This window comes from Sardina pilchardus, chromosome 19, assembly GCF_963854185.1.
Source record: "Sardina pilchardus chromosome 19, fSarPil1.1, whole genome shotgun sequence".
Lineage (NCBI taxonomy): Eukaryota > Metazoa > Chordata > Actinopteri > Clupeiformes > Clupeidae > Sardina > Sardina pilchardus.
The window spans coordinates 7,051,040-7,068,169 of record NC_085012.1 but is presented as its reverse complement, the minus strand read 5'-3'; the positions used below and the strand labels follow the sequence as shown (position 1 = coordinate 7,068,169).

At 42.7% G+C, this 17,130-nt stretch overlaps 3 protein-coding genes across 5 annotated transcripts in view; 1 reads left to right on the top strand and 2 right to left on the bottom strand.

The window, feature by feature from the left end:
• Positions 1–3,886, bottom strand: part of smchd1 (structural maintenance of chromosomes flexible hinge domain containing 1) — a 32,302-nt gene extending 28,416 nt beyond the window's left edge. The window contains exons 1-3 of the mRNA XM_062520773.1: positions 3,193–3,886; positions 879–954; positions 236–394 (exon numbers count right to left, since the gene is read on the bottom strand). Of these exons, the coding sequence (XP_062376757.1) occupies positions 236–394; positions 879–954; positions 3,193–3,387 (430 nt within the window). The 5' untranslated portion in view covers positions 3,388–3,886. The remainder of the gene's footprint in view (positions 1–235; positions 395–878; positions 955–3,192) is intronic.
• Positions 3,887–3,982: 96 nt separating this feature from the next.
• On the top strand, positions 3,983–6,989 carry mettl4 (methyltransferase 4, N6-adenosine). Of its 2 annotated transcripts, none has more exons than XM_062520772.1 (8): positions 3,983–4,355; positions 4,492–4,560; positions 4,676–5,015; positions 5,143–5,212; positions 5,339–5,513; positions 5,695–5,801; positions 5,903–5,985; positions 6,487–6,989. In XM_062520772.1, the coding sequence occupies exons 1-8, from the start codon at positions 4,008–4,010 to the stop codon at positions 6,648–6,650; spliced, it is 1,356 nt and encodes a 451-aa protein (XP_062376756.1). In that variant the 5' UTR covers positions 3,983–4,007; the 3' UTR covers positions 6,651–6,989. The 2 variants fall into 2 exon arrangements, with proteins under 2 accessions (XP_062376756.1, XP_062376755.1); XM_062520771.1 differs by having other exon boundaries at positions 5,870–5,985.
• Positions 6,990–8,465: 1,476 nt separating this feature from the next.
• Positions 8,466–17,130, bottom strand: part of LOC134066272 (F-box/LRR-repeat protein 7-like) — a 21,934-nt gene continuing 13,269 nt past the window's right edge. For both annotated transcript variants that reach the window (XM_062521553.1, XM_062521554.1), the window contains exons 3-4: positions 11,322–11,882; positions 8,466–9,847 (exon numbers count right to left, since the gene is read on the bottom strand). In XM_062521553.1, coding sequence (XP_062377537.1) covers positions 9,108–9,847; positions 11,322–11,882 — 1,301 coding nt within the window. In that variant the 3' untranslated portion in view covers positions 8,466–9,107. The remainder of the gene's footprint in view (positions 9,848–11,321; positions 11,883–17,130) is intronic.

Here is a 17,130-nt window from a genome sequence, read left to right as displayed (position 1 = left end):
GTAATTTCCCAACTATTAGCCACGGCTTATATACTGATTTTGAAAAAAGTCTTCAGCTATGAGGTTAATACACGGGGACAATTAATATGGTATTAATATGGTTTTGCTTGTTTTAACTGGCATGAAACACTGTCCTGTGGCTTATACACAATGCGGCTAATACACAGGAAATTACTGTATAACCGTTTAACACAAATTGAACAGTTTAACACAAGTTGAAGTTGTGGTTTCTTACGCAGTGACTTCTGTCCCTCGCTGGCGTAATACTCGTACATGCCACTCTGCACCAGCGTGTAGTAGTGGGGCACGTATTTAATACGCTCCTGGGTTGCTGCTGGCAACTCCTGGTCTGCAGTGCGCAGCAGCTGAAGTGTGATTCCATCTTCAAGTTCATCTGAAACGACATATTTGGGATCACTGTAGACTATTTATTCATTCTCTCATTCATTCATTCATTCATTCATTCAACCTTTATTTATTCTCGGAAGGTCATTGAGGGCAACCCTCATTTTCAATGAAGCCGAGATAAAAGGCATTAATATCACATTTTAAACAATAATGAGTAATGCTCATACTCTTACTTATCACCTACTAGACCCTACGTTTTCTGGTTTCAAGACCGGTCATTCTACTGAAACTGCTCTTTAATCAGTGACTGATACATTGACAGTAGCTAAAGCCTCTGCTCCATCATCAGTTTTCATTTTACTTGACTTATCTGCAGCCTTTGACAAAGTGAACTATGACAAAAGTGTCTGATAAGAACTATAACCATTAAATATAAAACAAGATGAGTTAAGTACCAAATGAAAATCATTCACACAGCTATCAGCAATATGGATACAAAGCTTTAAGCAAGCACATAGCCAAATACTCACCAAATATGCCGTCATCAATAACCCGCCTGTCAGTTGTCGTCAACACAAAGGTTTCCTTGCCAGATACGGAAAATGCCTATAAGACAGTTGTCAGAATTAAAGCATAAGACACACTTTATTAGTTGACAAAATTAAACAACCCATCTGGCAGCATGATTTCAACCACTATATCCTGGGAACTGATCAACTGGGACCAACTGGGATGTTTACAAAGTATTAGTTCTGAAGCGTATCTCAGACATTTGTAACTAGTTTAGTAATACTCTGTGCAGATTGAAAACATGAAACATTGTCACCACTCTCCCTGGCATTCATTACTGGAGATCTTATCTGACTGATCATAATTTGCTCATTCTCAGGGCACCTGACTGGCCTCGACATCATCATCCATGAAAAGTAGTTTACGCTGTAAATCTTATGCCGATTTAACCCTTCTACTGACTGAAATACATGTTTGTTTAGGGCTGGACTAGAATTTAAAGCTGTGGAATGTGGAACACTGGGTGGACTAGCAAGGGTGGATTTTGTAACCTTTTCAGGTTTGACACAGCAACCACCCACCCACATTATTCACTAGTACAGAACAAACCAAACAGTGGACACTATTATACTTATCAGTAGCCTAGTTATTTCATTTTGCCTCACATATAGTTATTTTGCTGTAGGCCTATTGGTCGTACCGATTGATGTGCCAACAACAAACATCACTGCTTGTACTGGCTCCTGCTTGCACTGACTTGTAGCGTGGAATAGCCTAGTAGGCTACCCTCAGAGAAGAGAGGTGGGGTATCGTTAATGTCGAAGAAAAACTTTTTTGTCTCAAACTGCATGCTGGCAGTAGCCCATTAGTCTTACATTTTCTTACATTATATTTGCCTGCCACACCTTCTCAGATGAAGCACTGGTCAATTTAGGTGGCTAAAAATATTTTGGATAAGCTTGTTGTTGTAACGATCAAGTCAAACTAGCCTACTATTCCATACAGTTATCAGTGCAAATATTCAAACTAGCTACCGTTTCCAGTCCAACTTCACGGCTGATTTGGGCTGCCTGCCCTTTCCTGCCTGAACTTGTTTATGGCGTCAGCCACTACATCTAAATAGGCTCTATGTATAAGTTGAAAAATACTTTCATAAAAACAAGTGATGTTTACTTATTGGGGACAGTAGACAACAAGTCGGAGAAAGTTGCTCCATGGACCAGTCTGGATTTCAGATAAAGCTACCAGCCTTTTAAAAAGCTTTGTCTCTTCGAGTTTCACTGAATCTAAATCAGTTAGTGAGGTTTTCACATTGTATGAAACAACTGAAAATATCCAACACAGGAACGGGACGCAAAAAAAGAAGAGACAGAGAGGAGTAAATATGTGAATGATTGTGTGACTGATATTGAACACCATTTAAGGGTCATGTCTTAACTTCTAGACACATGAATGTCACATAAAGGGCTCAATCTTACTCTACAAGTAACAATTTGTATCTTTTTGTCAATAACACTTCCCTCTGCACTGCAAAATATTTCGATTTGAGAAAAGTTACAATCTGGTTTCCGTCACATCACAGTACTAGTGAAGGTTACCAATGACCATTTCAAGAACAGCTGATGGTGGAATATGCTGTGGTCCTTGTATTTCTGGATCTTAGTGCAGCCTTCGACACAATTGATCTCATAAACATAACGTTAACATAGACTTTGTCTGCAAATATCTACAACGACTTAGGCTACTCATGTGTCATCCCTAAAACAGATAGATTAATGAGATTGCTGTGCAAACTTTTAATGTTTGTCTTCCACCCCACACTGTTTGGGGAGCGATGAATGACACTTGTCATTACATTAATGTCAGGCAGTGTGATTTTCAGGCTGTAAAACTGAATTAATTTGAAGGGATAAAAATAATATGAAGACAGGATTTGAACAGAAATATGTTACAGAGTTTGGTTATGGGGGCCATTCTTGTTATAGACAAGGTTTGAACAGAATCTGAGACGGTGCAGCAACAACTTTACCTTAACTTATTTGACACGGAATGACCTATGTCACATGAGGTTACTTTCTACCGAACCTGCTACTAGCCTAATTCATGTTAACGTTTGGAATGTCCCTCCGATCCTACCAATGTCTATAAGCTATCTCCCTATTATTTTATACTCTAGCTGGCAACAATATAATATAGTCTACTAAACAGTCGGTCAGTCAAATCGTTCACTTTGTCGTTATTATTATGTATGGCTAGAAATTACATGCTCAGAAATAATGCCATGTTTAACTAGATAGCTAGCTGGCTAACCTGCTAACTTAACGTTAACGTTACCTTTGATACATCCTGAAGGAACACTTCCAAATTTTTGCCTGTGGCCTCCACGACTTGCTCGGTGACTTGCTTACTCTCAGGACGGCAATCAAAAACTCTCATACTTCTCTGAGAACTGGCTAACAGTTCGGAAGAATTGTTTGATTGACACAATTTCGGACCCGCCGTTTTGGTTTGAGACTGCATCTCCGCCATGATTCCTCCGTCTTCCTGCTGCTATGCAGCTGGCGGATGCTGAGAGTCTAGTAAGTAGACGATGGCTAAGTTAGCTAGCGATAGATATCTAGGTAACGTTCGTGTAGGCAGATAATTTCTAATAGGCCTAACGTAGACAGTCAACAGTTAGGAAAGACAATCTACAGTACATTCGTAGACAAGTTAACCACCAGCCATGACCGCCACCGAAATTCAAGTTCGAAGCCTAGCAGCTAGCTTCTATATATTTCTTGCTTAACTTAACGTTATAAAGTGAACGCACATGGTAAAATAACATAAGTTAACGTTATATTAGCAATGTAGACATTTCCCCCGTTTTCAACTGCTACAAAGCCATCGTAGGCACTTGTGCGTATAGCTCAAAAGTAAGGGAAAAGTCTGTCACATTTGGTTAACTCAATGACTTATCTATTTGCAAGAGTTCGACATTTTCCAATAAACTGTGTCGCTCGCGACCCTCCTCCACACCACGCGCGGCTGTTGTTTATCACGCATTCCAGACCCTCAGACAGACACACCCACTTACAGCTACGTCATATATGCGCCTCGAAAAGTAGTAGTGGAGCAGCTAAAAGTTAGCTTACAAGCAGCTGAAATGCATGCTAGCAACTCATTTTCTCTCGGTCATAAAAGCCTACTTTGAATATATGCATTATTGTGAAATCGATTATGTCATTAAAAATCCGCAAATGTCTGTGATAGTTTCTGATAGTCGCGGCTGGCTTGTGGACTCACAGTCCTTTATTAATGACAATTACAGTAGTTGCCACGATGGTTTTATGCTACAGGATGCAAACAACACCTCAACTGAAACGTATCGTTTTAAAAAAGAGTATTTTAACATTTTTATGCCACACATAGTTTCCCAACCCAAGTCAGAAAATGTGGAAACGAAAACATCAGAGGATAATCTGACAGTCCTTACTGGTGGCGTTGATGCACAGAAGGTGAGAGCTGCACGAATGACACTTCAGAATGCATCATTAAATTCAGTTTCGTTGCAACGTTACTGCATAGGCGACACTTGCAACTCGGGATGTATGGTATTTGGAACAATTGCATTTTGTTATGTTGTGCCCTTAGAAGAAAGGAAGGAAACGCAAACGAGACTTGAATCAGGGCGAGCTTGATGCCCAGGTCTACCATGAAAAGGTAGTGTGAATGCGCACCCGAATATGCCAACTTCGACTTCCGAAGCAAACCTGATTGTTTTTCAAATTGTTTATTGTTATCAATAATGTAACAGTACTTCATACATTTATTTCAGATTAGATTGTTGGTTCAAGAGGGAGCCGGATCCTTAGTCGACGTAGGGAAATCTCTTGGATACCTGACAGGAGCAGGTCCTGCTGGGGCACCACAGACTAGTATACCTCAGGAATGCCACCTGGCGGCCATGTGTGATATGGCCAAATCATTGCCTGTGGATGATACTGTTGCCTCCCAGTCGATCTGCGGGGATGAAGAGCTGGACCTGTTTTCAAGAGTAACAGAGAATTCATCCGACCACAGTTGTGCGGTGACACTGATGGGAGAGCGTTACCTGCTTCCTGCCCGTTGCCGTTTCCTTCTATCTGATATTACACGTACACACCCCCTCCGGAACTGTGAGTATGTAGGACTACACCTGCTGTAAATGGGGTTGACTACTAGATAAACTTAGTGAAGTATGCATACGAGCAGTCATCAATGAGTTTGACCAATAGGAAAAACAAAATGGTATTTTTGATACAGGTGGGGAGAAGTTTGACCTTATTGTTCTGGATCCACCCTGGGAGAATAAGTCTGTGAAGAGGAGCAGCAGGTAAGCATCACTGATTTGTATACTCTTATGATGAGGAATGATCTGAGCCTTTCGTGCTTTTAAAAAAAATAAAAATAATAATAATTATACAAGTTAGCTACATCAGCTGTTTTATATTGTTGACAGATACAGCTTCCTCCCTTCCACTCAGCTCAAACAACTTCCCATCAATCTCATAAGTTCACCAGAGTGTTTGGTGGTTACCTGGGTAACAAACCGCCCCAAACACCAGCGTTTTGTCAAAGAGGAGCTATACCCTCATTGGGGAGTGAAGCCTCTTGCAGAGTGGCTTTGGGTGAAGGTAATTGAATTGTGAAACAAACATGTCCAGGAATGTACTACTTGGACAACTTGCGCTCTGATTTTTTAGTCAAGGTGTTTTATGGTTTTGTATTACAATTTGTTAATTGTGACCACATGTATTTGGTGGTCTATTATATGAATCTGTAGTCATACTGACTTAATTGTATCTTTTATTATAGGTTACCCAGGCGGGTGACTTTGTGTTCCCTTTAGACTCTCCACATAAGAAACCTTATGAAGTTTTGGTGCTGGGGAGATACCATTGTGATGAAAATGTCACAACCAGGTACAGAACGTTTTTTTTCTGAGCATCCATGTTTATAAATGTGTGCATTTATTCATTGTAATGTGCAGCTCTTGTCTTCCCCATGATTGTAATACCTTCAGCAAAAGTGAGGCTCCTCTTCCAGATCAGCGACTGATTGTCAGTGTTCCTTCAACTCTGCATTCCCAAAAGCCATGTCTTTCAGGTATTTTACCATGCATTTCCATCCTTTATCACAAGCACATAGGGCCTTACATTTACCAGGCAACAAGCAGAAATGAACAACAGCTAATTTGATCATTTGAAAAAATAATTTAGCTAACACGAGCAAGATCCTCATGTAAACATGACTAGGTCAGTACCAGGTTCTCACATACCACTTGATACATTTAGCTTGTGCATGAGACACTTTGTGCATTGCCAAACGTTGCTTGTTGTCTGTCAATTAAGTTATGGCCCCTGGCGTTTATCTGCTTATCCAGGTTTGAATTGCATCACTTACGTTCACATTTATAATTATAACTAAAACACGTTACACTCTGGGTTTAGAATAACAGAAGACTTTTAACACTAAAATAGACTTAGAAGGAAGTATAACGCATGCAAACTTTGAATGCTAAATCACCTATCTTAGTGGTATTGGTCTGGAAATGATAGCTGTATGCAACATTGTCATTTTGATTTGTCTCCTTTTTCTCCTATGTAGCTGTGCTGAAGCCTTACATCAGCCCCAATCCCAAATGTCTGGAAATGTTTGCACGCAGCCTACACTCAGACTGGACCAGCTGGGGGAACGAAGCTCTTAAGTTTCAGCATATCAGCTACTTCACTAAGGACACAACAGACGAGTCACACTCCACAGGGCAGTGAGATGTCCTCGGTCTGCTAACTTTAGCATAATTCAGTTATATCCATTTAGAATATTATTTTCGAGATCTGTGTGAAGAGCATCAGTAAGTGATTTGCAATTGTTTCCAAATAAGAGAGCATACTACCCAGAATGCTCTGATACACCTACAGTAGGTTGAATCTACCGACTAGAGATCCGTATCGGCCATGGAATTAGGACTTCCTTGTTTCGTGTCTGTCTCCCATTAGCGCCCAGGTTCTATTGTGACCATGCACTTTACACTTTGCAGATTGTGATGTAGCAGTCTTTCATCTGTATTTTAAACAATTTTGTACAATAAATGTATTTTTCTAATTTAACATTTTCAATGGGAATACAGTAGATGAATATCTAATTCTAATGTGCAAAAGCACCGCACTCACAGTTATTCTTTTTACTTTTTTATTATTGCACCATGCCTAAACTAACGCATTTCGACGTCAAGGACGGCTTAACGCCGAAACGCGTTTATTGGCATGGTGCAATAATTATACACAATGCGGCTTATACACAATGCGGCTCATATGGGGGAAATTACTGTACACAACTCCAGCAATAATGGTGAAAACCATATTGCAACCCCTGCTTCTATACTACTAAAATAATAATATATTTTTAGATATTTATATATTATATATAATTTTAATGGCTCGTAATTGCATTACTTTTTTCTTTTAAGCAGATGGGCATGATAGCACTGTACATTGTCATAAGGTATGTGGAGCAACAGGTGGCAGCAAATGGCAGACCAGGAAAATCTCAGAGTTGTATGATGCTTATGAAATGGGCCCTACCATGCCTCAGTCTGCCACTTTGTCATTTATGCCCGTAAACACAGCCTTCTGAAGTGTTATGGTAACATTTCCTGCAACTATATCAATGCATATGAAAACCCACTTATTGTGTTAAGCTGCATCCTAGGAACAACCACATTTTGTACATCATTTAAGTGGCCAGCATTAACTTGAATGGTATTTGGGCTCTGATTTTTATATCATTTTCAAACTACCTCTAATAGTACACATCTTGAACCGCATCAGGTTGAATAGAAAATTGTTGTTTTGGGTCGTCCATGTGCGTGCTGGCAGTTGCAGCACAAGTGATCATGCACCGCAAACCTGTGTTGAAGTAGAAACACTACTTTGTCTATCTACTGATAGCTGGTTCCATTGGAATGGCTTTCATCATGGACTCAATTGACAGTGCAGTCTGCGGCCACCTGCCACAGTGTCACATGAAGCCTATGTTCATTCCGAGCCAAGGCCAATAAAAGCACATTGCGCTCTCTCTGCAAATGCTATACCCTGGGCCACTTTACATGGAAATAGTCTCGCACAGTTTCCATTTGTGCTGCCATAGGAAATTTATCTAACAGCTCAACAACGGTTTGCCAGACAGGGAATTTGTGGTTAGGCCATTTCTCCTCTGGCTCTACACACCATATGGCGCATAGTTTAATAAAAAGGCATTTAGAAATCTAAGAACTGGTGGGAACTAAGTATCCGAGGCACCTGCACGACTTGGAAGCAGCACTCAGACGGCAATGAAGCGGGCTACGCACTAGACGCGGATCACAGACGCATTTCTATTTGCCAGGGCTCTGTGTGATTTACGGCAGCGCCAAAAGTCACAACTACAAAATGTTAGGCATCGCAATGTGCATAATTCTTACTTCAGTATACAAACAACAACTCGCTCAGAGAATCACACACAGATGTGGATGACATGGCTACCACTTGAAGAATGTAGACAACCATTTACAAAATGATTAGTTTTTTTTATACCTTTAGTGCAGCTTTTGGATCAATGTAACTTTGGATATGGAGTGATGGTCTGGTTGTGCCTTTAAAACATATTCCTTTCACTTCCCATTGAAAGTCATTTTCAGAGTAAATGGTAACATAACAAACAGAATAGCTTCTCTTTTTAGAAGAAAAAGTGCTTCCATTTAGAGCTTGAAACTGAATCACATCCTTTAGCATTACAAAACATTTTTTTTATATATATAAAAAAAACATAGCAGCATCACATTTCCTCAATTACTTGGCGGAAACTTCTTTTTAATACCTTCCCCTGGTAAAGTAACTAATACAAACATGTCTGTGATGCATATAAAGTGCAAATGCTCACCCCATAATGTTTAGGCAGTAAATATTAATAATGGTATCATAACAGCTTACATACGATCTGAATTCATGGCTTTAAAAAGAATATTCCCTTTCATAAATATACCTACTGTACACTGAATATTCTTGTCAGACAGATGGAAAGGACAGTAATCACCTTATTTAAATGCAAATATTGCACCATATAAAGTTTGACTTTGGTTTCTTTTGCATTATCTTAGTCAACAACGTCCAAAAAAAAATATGCAGGGAGAAAAATAAACCTCCATTTGTCAGTGATTAAGAGTTTGTGTGCCCCCTTCGTGTGTGTGCTCAGTAGAAGGCAGGGATGGTGTGTTCGATAACGCAGCGGCGGCAGTGGCGTCTCATCAGCCGCAGGGCCTCGGCGGGCACCTCGCACTCCTGCACGTTGAGGAGCTGCAGCTCGGGACAGTGAGTGGCCAGCAGGCGCAGGCCTCGGCCGGACACACTCTCGCACGCGCGCAGGCTCAGCCTCCGCAGGCCCGGGCAGCTCCGCGCCAGCTGCTCCAGCCCCGCGTCCGACACCAGCGGGCACTTGCCCACGTCCAGGGAGCGCAGCTTCGGGCAGCTGCGCGCCAGGTGGCCCAGACCGTGGTCAGTCAGCCCCTCGCAGCCGCGGGCGTTCAGGTAGCGTAGCCGCGGGCAGTAGCGGGCCACGTATCGCACGCCCACGTCGGTGATGCGGCAGCAGTGCGCCACGCTCAGGTAGCGGAGCCGGCCCTCGAGCCGCGCCACCTCGCGCAGCCCAAAGTCCCCCACCAGGCGGCAGTCACTCAGGCTGAGCTCACGGATGGCTGGACAGTGCAGTGCCAGCTGACGCAGGGCCTCGTCCGTCAGGCGCTGGCAGCGGCGCAGGTACAGGTGAGTGAGACGCGGGCAGTGGGAGGCGATGGTGCGCACGCCCTCATCCTCCAGTGAGAAGCAGTCTGTCAAGTCCAGGTAACGGATGGAGATCTGCTGGCAATGTTGTGCAGACAGAGGGCTCATGGAGGAGTCTTGAGCCAGACTGATGCAGGTAACCTTGGTGCAGCCTGAAATAAGAGACACAGTGCTTTAGTTCGTTAAGTTAAACTACAAATTCTTCACTGAAAACGGTCAGAGGAGATCACTATTGCATGTTCACCTGAACTAAATGTCATCAAAAGCAGAGAATACAATTCACCTTGAGGTGCATTTGACAGGGCCCTCTGTAGTGTTAGCATAGCACATTTACTCACAAGGGATAACCGTACTTTCAGATTAAATTAACTGATGTCACTTAAGCGACTGGGCAAGCTCTGCTGGGTCAATTTTAGGACACAGCCCACAGTGTTTAAGAGAATTCAACGCTGAGAGAGACCAAAACGTGCCCTTTTTTAGAGTGAAAACCACCGCCCAGAGGCCACATCAGGTCTGAATAATCTTTTACAGAATCAGGATTTATAATCCTTTGCTATTTTTTCTGCTGTATCAATATCTCTAAGATTTGGAGGTCGGGAGACATGTGGCAGGAAAGGCCCTTATTATGGTTAAAACCATTTATTTAGAGAGGGAAGTGATCCATGACAGTTAAATGTGGTCTTAAGCATGGGCTTACGTTTTCTTCAGAGAGGGAGAGATGGATTGAGGGCGAGCGAGACAATTCAATGGCACATTAACCATTGGCAGAGGAATATTAACCATAGGTTTACTTTCATTTGTTATGCATGATCCATTTTTCTCTGTGGGTAACAATGGCAACAAATTGTACGCTTTTTTTTTGTCAATGGGAGAGACTTCCTCTTCTTAATGACTTGGACTTTCCTTGACCATGGAATTATGGGGACTTTTCAATAATGAGGATTGCTTTTTAGCGTGTCACTCCCCTAATGAAAGCAGCAGACAGCCAGCCTGAATCTCTGTAAGGTTGCGAGTCCAGCTTTCAAAGCCGACCAGGCCTTCGCCTCTCCCTCCGGGGAGTACTACGCTGGCAGTGATTCCCTCAATTTCTTAATGCTTTTCCCAGCTTGCACAGGCAGAGAAAACAGAAGTGCAATGAATCACAATTCTTTTTAAAATGATTCTGTGCTTATGCCACAATGTCGTGAATGTCAGCAGCAACATTCAGGATTTAGGGGGGGGGAAGAAATGCATCACTGTGATTCATTAATGATATGTTTTCAATTTGATTAGGCCACCGTAGTGGAGGCTGTGGGGTGGACGTGACATGAGTCCATTTCAGCGCCCACTCTTGGTCAAACCATCCACTGTGTGAAGTCTAAAATAGACGACACATACATGCACACACCCACAGAACACACACTATAAAGCCCAATTCACACCAAAGATTCCCGACGCGACGAGACCGAGTTGCAGCAGGGTGAATTAGAAGTTGCACGGAGTTGCAAGCCGTCGCAAGCCGTCTCAAAGCATTCAACATGTTGAGTCGCAGTTGCAAGGTTTTACAACGTCTCATCTCGTCTCATCTCATCATGAATCTTTGGTCTGAACCCTACTTGAGTTGAGCGTTTGAGCGCTTTTTGTTACCCGACACATCCAGGTGCTCCAGGTTGGGGCAGCGGGACACCACCTCGAACACGGCTTCGTCCGACACGTTGTAGCAGCCGGCCACCTCGAGACGGCGCAGCTCCGGGCAGCACATGGCCACGGCGCGGAGACCGCGGTCAGTGAGCCGGCGGCAGCCGCTGACCACCACCGTCTCCAGGGTCAGGCACACGCTGGGCGTGTCCTGGCACAGTCTGTGCGTGAGCACGCGCAGCGCCCGGTCGGCGTGGAGCAGCTCCCCGGTCAGCCGGATGGCGCCCCACAGCCGAGGGTCCCACGCCAGGTTGTACCAGCGGCGGCACACCCGAGCGCAGCGGCACAGCTGGTTGGTGGACAGATGGGAGAAGATCTGGAAGATGGGGCTGTCTGGGAGGAGATCGACCGGCGCCAGTTGATGGTGTCCTGGGGGAGGGTGCACGAGGGCCACCGTTTCCCCGGAGACGGGGGAGCTGGAGTTGTTGCCATTGTGAGGAATTATGGTCTGTGGAGCAAGAATAAGGACCGGACTGGGGGTACTCAGGGTCCGCATGCTGAGGTCAGAATCTGGGGGAGAGAAAGAGAGAAGACTGCTATTATACATGCTGAAACATCTGCAGTCCCTTACAACACAAGACTATTGTTTCTTTCATCGCTACACACTTTCATTTCAAAACATCTTGTCAAAAAATGTCTTTGCGTTACACAAACTACAAGCTTTCAAGTGGATACAGTGATTATTTTTTCTTTCCTTTCTTGTCATGGATGTCATTACGTTGTTATAGTGAATTTGTGTTGAAGAAGTGTCAAGTTTATCTTAGCCACGCTTGTGCATCCACTCTTTACACCTCAGACCTCAGCTTCAGAGGGACATATGCCCTTCAAAGAGCTCATATTTAATTGTTGTGGTTGCTTTTCGCTGATGTTCTGTGATTGGCCATAAACAAGCTTATTCACAGATGTGGCTAATTGCAAAAGGGCTCAGGAGCTTGTAGCGAACTGCGCTCGGTGGGCTGGGAAAGAGGGGGAGGACAAATTCAGGCATGATTAGGGTAAGCTGGATCTCATCACAGTGGCGTGCGAGGAGAAGAAGACTCCTTCTTCCAAGCCCCCATCCAGAGAGCCTTGTATGATCCTGAGGTCATCGCATGAGCCTGAAGCATCATCCATAGATACTATCAGTCTCTGAGTTCATAGTACCCCAAAACATTCTCTCTCTCTCTCTTTCTCCCCCTCACACACACACAAAGATGAAATCTATTGACTACAGAAAAGGGGAAGGCTAGTAGAGTGATGTCACCCCTGGATTTGGACGAAATCCCCCTGTTATGAGGTCAGGCGGGGCACTGGGGCCGGCATTATTGAACTACTTATGCAGCAGTCTCTTGGGAGGCAGTGTGGCATACTGATGAAAAAAATACGCGTGTTATTGCAATTTCTCTAATTCTCAATGTAGCTGCCCCCACACTTACACACAGAGCCAAGGTTTTTTTTGTAAAAAGAGCTTGGCAAACATTGTGCTCATACTTTTGTGCTATGTCATGTGCAATGAATGTAAGGTGAGGCAGAACTGGATAAAAAAAAAATACAAGAATGAGACAAAAATAAACATCAAGTCTTAACAAGAAGAAAAAGAAAAGGAAGAGGGAAGCACTATGCATAAGAATCAAAGTTGAATGTTCTCACTTAAAATGACGAAACAGCTGTTAAGCCATAGCCCATAACGCCGTAACCATTGGTGCTTTTTGTATCTCTGGCTCCATGTCAGTAACTTTTTGTGTCACATGCTTAGGAGATCCATCTTGGGTCTGCCTTGTAGATTTGTGAGAGCACAAACAGGCAGACAGGTCTACTGTGAAAGTTTGGCATGCAGATCTGTATTCCAGACCTGACATAGGGCCGCGCTGCCTTGCGGACAGGTTATGATGACATACACAGATGACATGGGCTTGGACTCTGTCTAGCAAGACTCCATACCCTGATAGCAGTCCTCAGCTTCAAGACCCATAATTAAGAAACATGGACGAAAGATGACAATGGGACCTATTGTAGAGTTTGAAATGATATAATGCTGTCTGCTGTTTTCTGCTGCGTGTCAATCTCTTTTTCTGATGGCACATTTCTTCAAGTAATTACTTCAAGTCAAGTAAAAACTATTGGTGTTGCACATTTAAACTTTGATGAAGTCTTTTTATGGGCTTTCAAAGACCAGTGCTTCAGTAATCAATATGTCAATTCATGAATCTTAATGAAGGTCACACTGAGAATAAGACTGAGAATAAGATGTTACATATTTATGGTCTTATAAATATTATGCACACAGTGTAAAATCACAATCTAAAATCTGATACATTTCAGTAACCTCAAATCAGCTTATCCAAATGAATGTTAATTACAGCCGGTTCAACTACAGTAGACCCCAAATGTAAACCATTGACAAAGCCCAATCACCAACGTGTCAACTGGATAGTAACACAAATGAATAACAAAAAATGGAACTGTAATCTTTAAATGCATATTATGGGAACCTAATTCGATTGATGGACAAAGTGCAAAGTCTTACGTCTAACTAAAGTTAATTTAACCTAATCAAACAAAATTGACATTGACATTGAAGCACAAACATTGATGAGCCAGCTCAATACTCCCATATGCCACATGATAGTTGCATTTCATACGCAAGAACTTTGCTTGCTGACAGACTTTGCACTTTGTCCACCAACAAAAGGTCCTATGTGTCAAATGTAAACTTAAACTAATACTCCATGCTCCTCAACAAAGACTTGATACTGACAGATAGAAACGAGGGATAATGATCTCATGCACCTGCCCCTGAATGCCATTTTAGGTTGCATGCTCTTTAATGCCAATGGGGAAAAGGAAGCGAATTTTTTCCCCCCAAAATGGCCACGTGTAGCAGCTCGCGTCTTCGTCAGGCCATAAATGTGTTGAAACTAAACGAAACCACTGACCACAGTGCGAGCAGACTCACTGACAGTATGTAGAAAAGACAGCATTACACGAACAGGGGATCTGGGGTCAGCCTGCTGCTGCTGCTCTTGGTACTGGAAGCGGTTGCTCTGCTTGGGTGGTCTGCCTGCCCTGCAACGCTCCATAGATGTACTGTAGCATGTACGCAACTCAACGCCTCCACACTGCGGTGTACACAGCTGGAAGCCGTCCCAGAGGGACAGGTCTCACGCATGTGCTGAAATATGCGGCGTATTTTTTAATACCTGTTACATTTCGACCCATCCAGTAGGGCCTGTTTTTTTAGAGCATGGCCTGCCATCCAGTCCATACTGTACTCCACATTCCAGGACTAAAGCATTCAAGAGGGGAGTGGAAGTATCCCTAAGGGCTAAGTGTTTATTCTAGCACTTCATAAATATGAGCAGAGTAATAACTCATCTGGATTTATCATTTGTATGATCAATTAAGCCTCAGCCCTGCTCTGAAATACTGTAGGAGGTAGAGTTTTGTTTAGCTTTCACTGTAGCATTTTCTTGTGTCTTTCTGTTTTGACATAATTTTGCCCTCACTGAGTTCAATTTGACACCTCACAAGAGAATTAAAAGAAAGGGGCCAGTGCCAGGTTATGTTATGCTTTTTATGTCACAGTCATTTGTCAGTAAAAAGGTAAGGAGTTAATCTCGGAACAATGGAGTTCAAAGTGATCTTATCAGTGTTTGCATACATTGAAGCTGCTCCTCACCAGTCAGTCACCGAACCGAATCTGAAGGCAAGACATTAAACCAGCAGCCACTGGCCAAGAAGCTGCCTGTGATGCCATAACTACACGTGTCAGTGATCAGCGGAATGTTCCGTTACACACACACAATCAGACTGCTGCTAATTAGCAGCCTTTTCTCGGCTGCACAGCTGGTGGATGAAGACACACTTTTGTTTGCGAAGTGAAGACCGAATCTCATTGTTTACGTTCTGCTGTTATGTGTTCAGTGATGGAGCACCTGGAGTCCGTTCTCTGAATAATACTATAAAACCCTCTTTGAATACCATAAAACCATCAAGACTGTTTTCAGCAGTTAGCATAACCAGGACCGTTTCAATTCATCTGAGAAGCATCTGGAACCTTGATTGAAGATGATTACCACATGTACTCAACTAAATGGCACACATTTTCTAATCAGCAAATTCTTAATAGCGAATATTCTCTATATTTTAATTGTGAGAACAATAATACTTTATTCTCCAAGTGCATGCTTTAGGGAGAGCATAAAAATTGGAAACTGTATATTACAACAGTCTACTCCAAAAATACTGCCAGGGGACATTTCAATTTGAACAGTTTTGATTTGTTTTACAACGTCATAAAAACTTTAAACTGATGCAAGTTCTTGTTCTGGGAACAGGACCTTCCCAACCCGAATATGTCTTGTAAAAATGGGATTTTTCTTTCACTGGCAACTTCAGAGGATACTTATTTCAGTCTCAGGGCACAGGGTATACACAGCCCTTGAGTCAATTCTGTACATAAACAATCACACTATCAACAGACAAAACGCAAAGGACTAGCCAGAACAAATTTGCCAAAACACACAGGAGCCGTTACCTACAGTAAATGGGGGGTGGAGAGATCAGAAAAGACTACATGGAGGTGTCTGGTGCAGGGGGCAACAGCATCCATACCATATTTGGGTCCAAATACCCACATGACCCGGGTTCAAATTTGACCTGCGGTCATTTTCCGATCACCCCAGAAAATCACTCTCTCTCCTACTCACCTCCTGTCAATCTTCACTGCCCTATGTAAATAAAGGCATACAAATATATATATATAAAGAAAAGAAAAGAGAACACCAAGACTAATTTAAAGCAGCCTAATTGTTGGTTGGTGAAAGATGAAATATCTGTGCAAAGACGGGTAACAGCATTAATGCATTATCCCTTATTTGGCGAACTAATCTGCAGCATCCACCACATCAATTGAGACTGTTTTTTTTCCATGATGACAGTGAAACTGAGCATGACAGTTTTTATGAATGTTAGCAACATGGCTTTAAAATAGATATGCTATGATGTATTTAGATGAGCTGTGACCTATTCCTGTCTTTGCACAAGTGTGTAAAGTCTCAGTTCTCTGGAGAGACTGCTTGTCCTCCTTGAACCATGCTTCATCAGTCTGGTTTGCGATCCTGTAATTACAAACATATCTCTTCCAGCTGCATGAACTTGACATGAACTGGCAGTGTCGGAGGATTTTTTTCAGTTTGAGATATCAGACAGAAAATAGTCGAACATCTGGTCTTTAACTTGGAGAGAGCACAGCAGAAAGACAAAAGGGATCGAGAGAATGCACGCTGGAAGGGAGTGAGAGAGAGAGTGACTGAGCAAGAGGGAAGTAGTAACAAAAGATTGGGCAAAACATATGAAACTCCACAGTGTCAATTCAAAGAGGATATTCACTGTTAATGACACGTGGTGATGATGGATAAACTGTGAGCTTGGGACAAAGAGGCTCTGGGGGACTTTCTTGTGGAAACTCCTAGGAAAAGCCTATGGGTTATTATCACCAGTGGTCAGCGGGTCAAAGGCAACATCGCATTCTTCAGTAAGTGGTTCATTTGAGAAGAAACGTTGTGGTAAACTACACACCACTCATTTAGTCTGGCTTGATGTCCCAAGATACACCGGTTTCATTTTGAACAGGGTGAATGTTTTGCTCTGAAAAATGGATATTTCATAGAGGGAAAACTATCCAAAGACGGTGATCCAACCTGTGCAAACACTGATAGCCATCGAAAAAGAATGCATGAAATAAGAATAAAAATCTAATATTAAAAATGTGTGTGTG

Excerpts from the sequence above, each read along its gene's own strand:
- mettl4 (XM_062520771.1), top strand. The coding sequence starts at position 4,008 with ATGCTAGCAACTCATTTTCTCTCGGTCATAAAAGCCTACTTTGAATAT. Across the intron at positions 4,356-4,491 it reads GTGGCGTTGATGCACAGAAG|AAGAAAGGAAGGAAACGCAA; the intron begins GTGAGAGCTGCA and ends TTGTGCCCTTAG. Across the intron at positions 5,514-5,694 it reads CAGAGTGGCTTTGGGTGAAG|GTTACCCAGGCGGGTGACTT; the intron begins GTAATTGAATTG and ends CTTTTATTATAG.